At 38.0% G+C, this 2,871-nt stretch overlaps 1 protein-coding gene across 1 annotated transcript; it reads left to right on the top strand.

Moving 5' to 3' along the window:
- Positions 1-2,124: 2,124 nt before the first annotated feature.
- On the top strand, positions 2,125-2,607 carry LOC125938130 (ATP synthase subunit f, mitochondrial-like). The gene is made up of 2 exons (XM_049653177.1): positions 2,125-2,288; positions 2,502-2,607. Exons 1-2 carry the CDS (start codon positions 2,125-2,127, stop codon positions 2,605-2,607), a joined length of 270 nt encoding a protein of 89 aa, XP_049509134.1.
- Positions 2,608-2,871: the final 264 nt, after the last annotated feature.

Genomic DNA, 2,871 nt, shown 5'->3' with positions numbered 1-2,871 from the left:
AGTGGATCTGGGAATCAAATTTATGTTGGCTGGTTCTAAAGTCTCTTATACACAAAACTCAAAGGCTCAATGAGAAACTCTCTAAACAAAGAGAAACAAACAAACAAAATGCATGGCATTAGAATTGCTCACCAAGGGGCACCTGGGTGGCTCAGGTAGGCGTCCAACTTCGGCTCAGGTCATGATCTCATGGTTCATGAGTTCAAGCCCCATGTCAGGGCTGTGCTGTCAGCTCAGAGCCTGGAGCCTGCTTCAGATTCTGTGTCTCCCTCTCTGTCTCTGCTCTCCCCGGCTCATGCTCTTGCTCTCAAAACTAAATAAACACTTTAAAAAAAATGTTTAATACTTAAAAAAAATTTCTCATCAAAAAATTTATGAAAAATTATGTTATAAAAAGTGTGTATTTTCTCACAGAGTAGAATATAAAGATCTCACTGAAATTCCAGTCCAAACTTTCACTAACTGAGCAACTTCCTGAGCTTCAGGAAACTTCTTCAAGAGTGTAGTTCAAAAAAATGCTCCACATCACTCATCATCAGGAAAATACAAATCAAAACCACAATGAGATACCACCTCACACCTGTCAGAATCGCTAACATTAACAACTCAGGCAACAGATGTTGGCAAGGATGCAGAGAAAGAGGATCTCTTTTGCATTATTGGTGGGAATGCAAGCTGGTGCAGCCACTCTGCAAAACACTATGGAGATTCCTCAAAAAACTAAAAATAGAACTACCCTACAACCCAGCAATTGCACTACTAGGCATTTATCCACGAGATACAGGTGTGCTGTTTCAAACGGACACATGCACCCCAATGTTTATAGCAGCACTATCAACAATAGCCAAAGTATGGAAAGAGCCCAAATGTCCATCGATGGATGAATGGATAAAGAAGATATGGTATATATATGCAATGGAGTATTACTCAGCAATCAAAAAGAATGAAATCTTGCCATTTGCAACTACATGGATGGAACTGGAGGGTATTATGTTAAGTGAAATTAGTCAGAGAAAGACAAAAATCATATGACTTCACAAAAATCATATGAGGATTTTACGAGACAAAACAGATGAACATAAGGGAAGGGAAACAAAAATAATATAAAAACAGGGAGGGGGACAAAACAGAAGAGACTCATAAATACGGAGAACAAACTGAGGGTTACTGGAGGGGTTTGGAAAGGGGGGATGGGCTAAATGGGTAAGGGGCATTAAGGAATCTATCCTGAAATCATTGTTTCACTATATGCTAACTAATTTGGATGTAAATTTTAAAAAATAAAAAATAAAATTAAGAAAAAAAGAGTGTAGTTCAAACTCTTCATTCTCCCATGTCTTGTTAGAGGTGGGAGACACATGATTTGAAAAGCTTAATGCTGGGCTCTCTTGTATTTCCCCAGGTCTCAAACTTTACAATAAATGTGAAAATAGTTTAACATGCTATTACTTTTTAAATTCTATTTACCTTACCCAAGCAAAATCTTTTGCATATTTGTTAACAATCTGACCTCAAATAAACACACAGAATATATTATACACAGGCACTGATTTCCATCTTTGAAATATAACATTTAATATACTCACATTGTCATCAAGCTCTTCTATGTGCAGTATTTTTGCCATAAAAGTTAAATAAAGACACAAAAGACAGCTATTTTATATTACAATCAAATGATATATTTTGAACTGTTTTTCAGCCTTTGGGATTTATTTCCCCTCTTTTACTTCAGTGGGAAGGGGGGTTCTTCTCACTTGGTTACAGATTTCCTCAAAAGATGGGGAGAAGGAATTACTTTTTCTTGTCTCTGTTAATCTCTGTGTCCCACCCATCAAGCACAGTGTTTGGAACAGATGATAAGTATTTTATTTAACTGAATTTAATTTTCCCAATATTCTTTTCTGACACATGCTTGTCCATAGTAATCATTATCCATGGAAAAGTACTGGCTTAAACTAACAGTAAATATTAGTTATGTTTTATAATTTTCAACTACGTAGTAAAGATTTACAAAGAAAAGTATATATACGGTCCCTTTCTAAAGAAGAAAACAATCTAGATTAATAGCAAACCTATAATATAATCCTTGGGCGCCACAGCATAGAGGACACCCAGTACTCCAAGATGGCGTCATCTCTACCAGTGAAGGAGACGAAGCTCATGGATGTGAAGTTAGGAGAGCTGCCAAGCTGGATGCTGATGAGGGATTTCACCCCTAAAGCCATCACTGGAGAAATTCAAAGAGGTTACTATCGGTATTACAAGTACCTGTATGCCAGAGCGCGTGGGTGGCTCAGTTGGTTAAGCATCTGACTCTTGATTTCACCTCAGATCATGATCTCACCATCAAGAGATCCAACCAGAGTGGCCTCTGCACCTACAGTGCGGAATCTGCTTGGGATTCTCTCTCATGCTCTCTGCCTCTCCCCCTCATGTGTGTATGAGCTCTCTCTCTCTCAAAATAAGTAAATAAACATTTTTTAAAGTATGTCAACGTGAAGAAAGGGGGGCATTGCTGGGATTTCTATGGTGCTGGCAGCTTATGGGCTATTCAACTACTATTCTTATAAGGAACTCAAACATGAGCTGCTATGCAAGTACCACTGAAGGGCGCCCAGTGTGGAGGCACATATGGCATTCTTGAGCCTGACCTTTGCCCAGTACCTTTGATTTCTTTCATATCCTAATTCAGAATTAACATCCAATAAAAGAAGACTGGTACTTGGGAAAGAAAAACCTATAAGAACTCTAATAGAAGCTAGAAAAGCTGGTATAGAGCAGATCTCTAAAAAAGAAGTGCTGAATAAATGTAAATGGAAAGATTAAAGATGGATATTTAGGGCACTAAAACCACTTCCATAGGAAGCATTC

Source organism: Panthera uncia, assembly GCF_023721935.1.
Source record: "Panthera uncia isolate 11264 chromosome B2 unlocalized genomic scaffold, Puncia_PCG_1.0 HiC_scaffold_24, whole genome shotgun sequence".
Classification (NCBI taxonomy): domain Eukaryota; kingdom Metazoa; phylum Chordata; class Mammalia; order Carnivora; family Felidae; genus Panthera; species Panthera uncia.
This window is presented reverse-complemented; position numbering and strand designations above follow the sequence as displayed.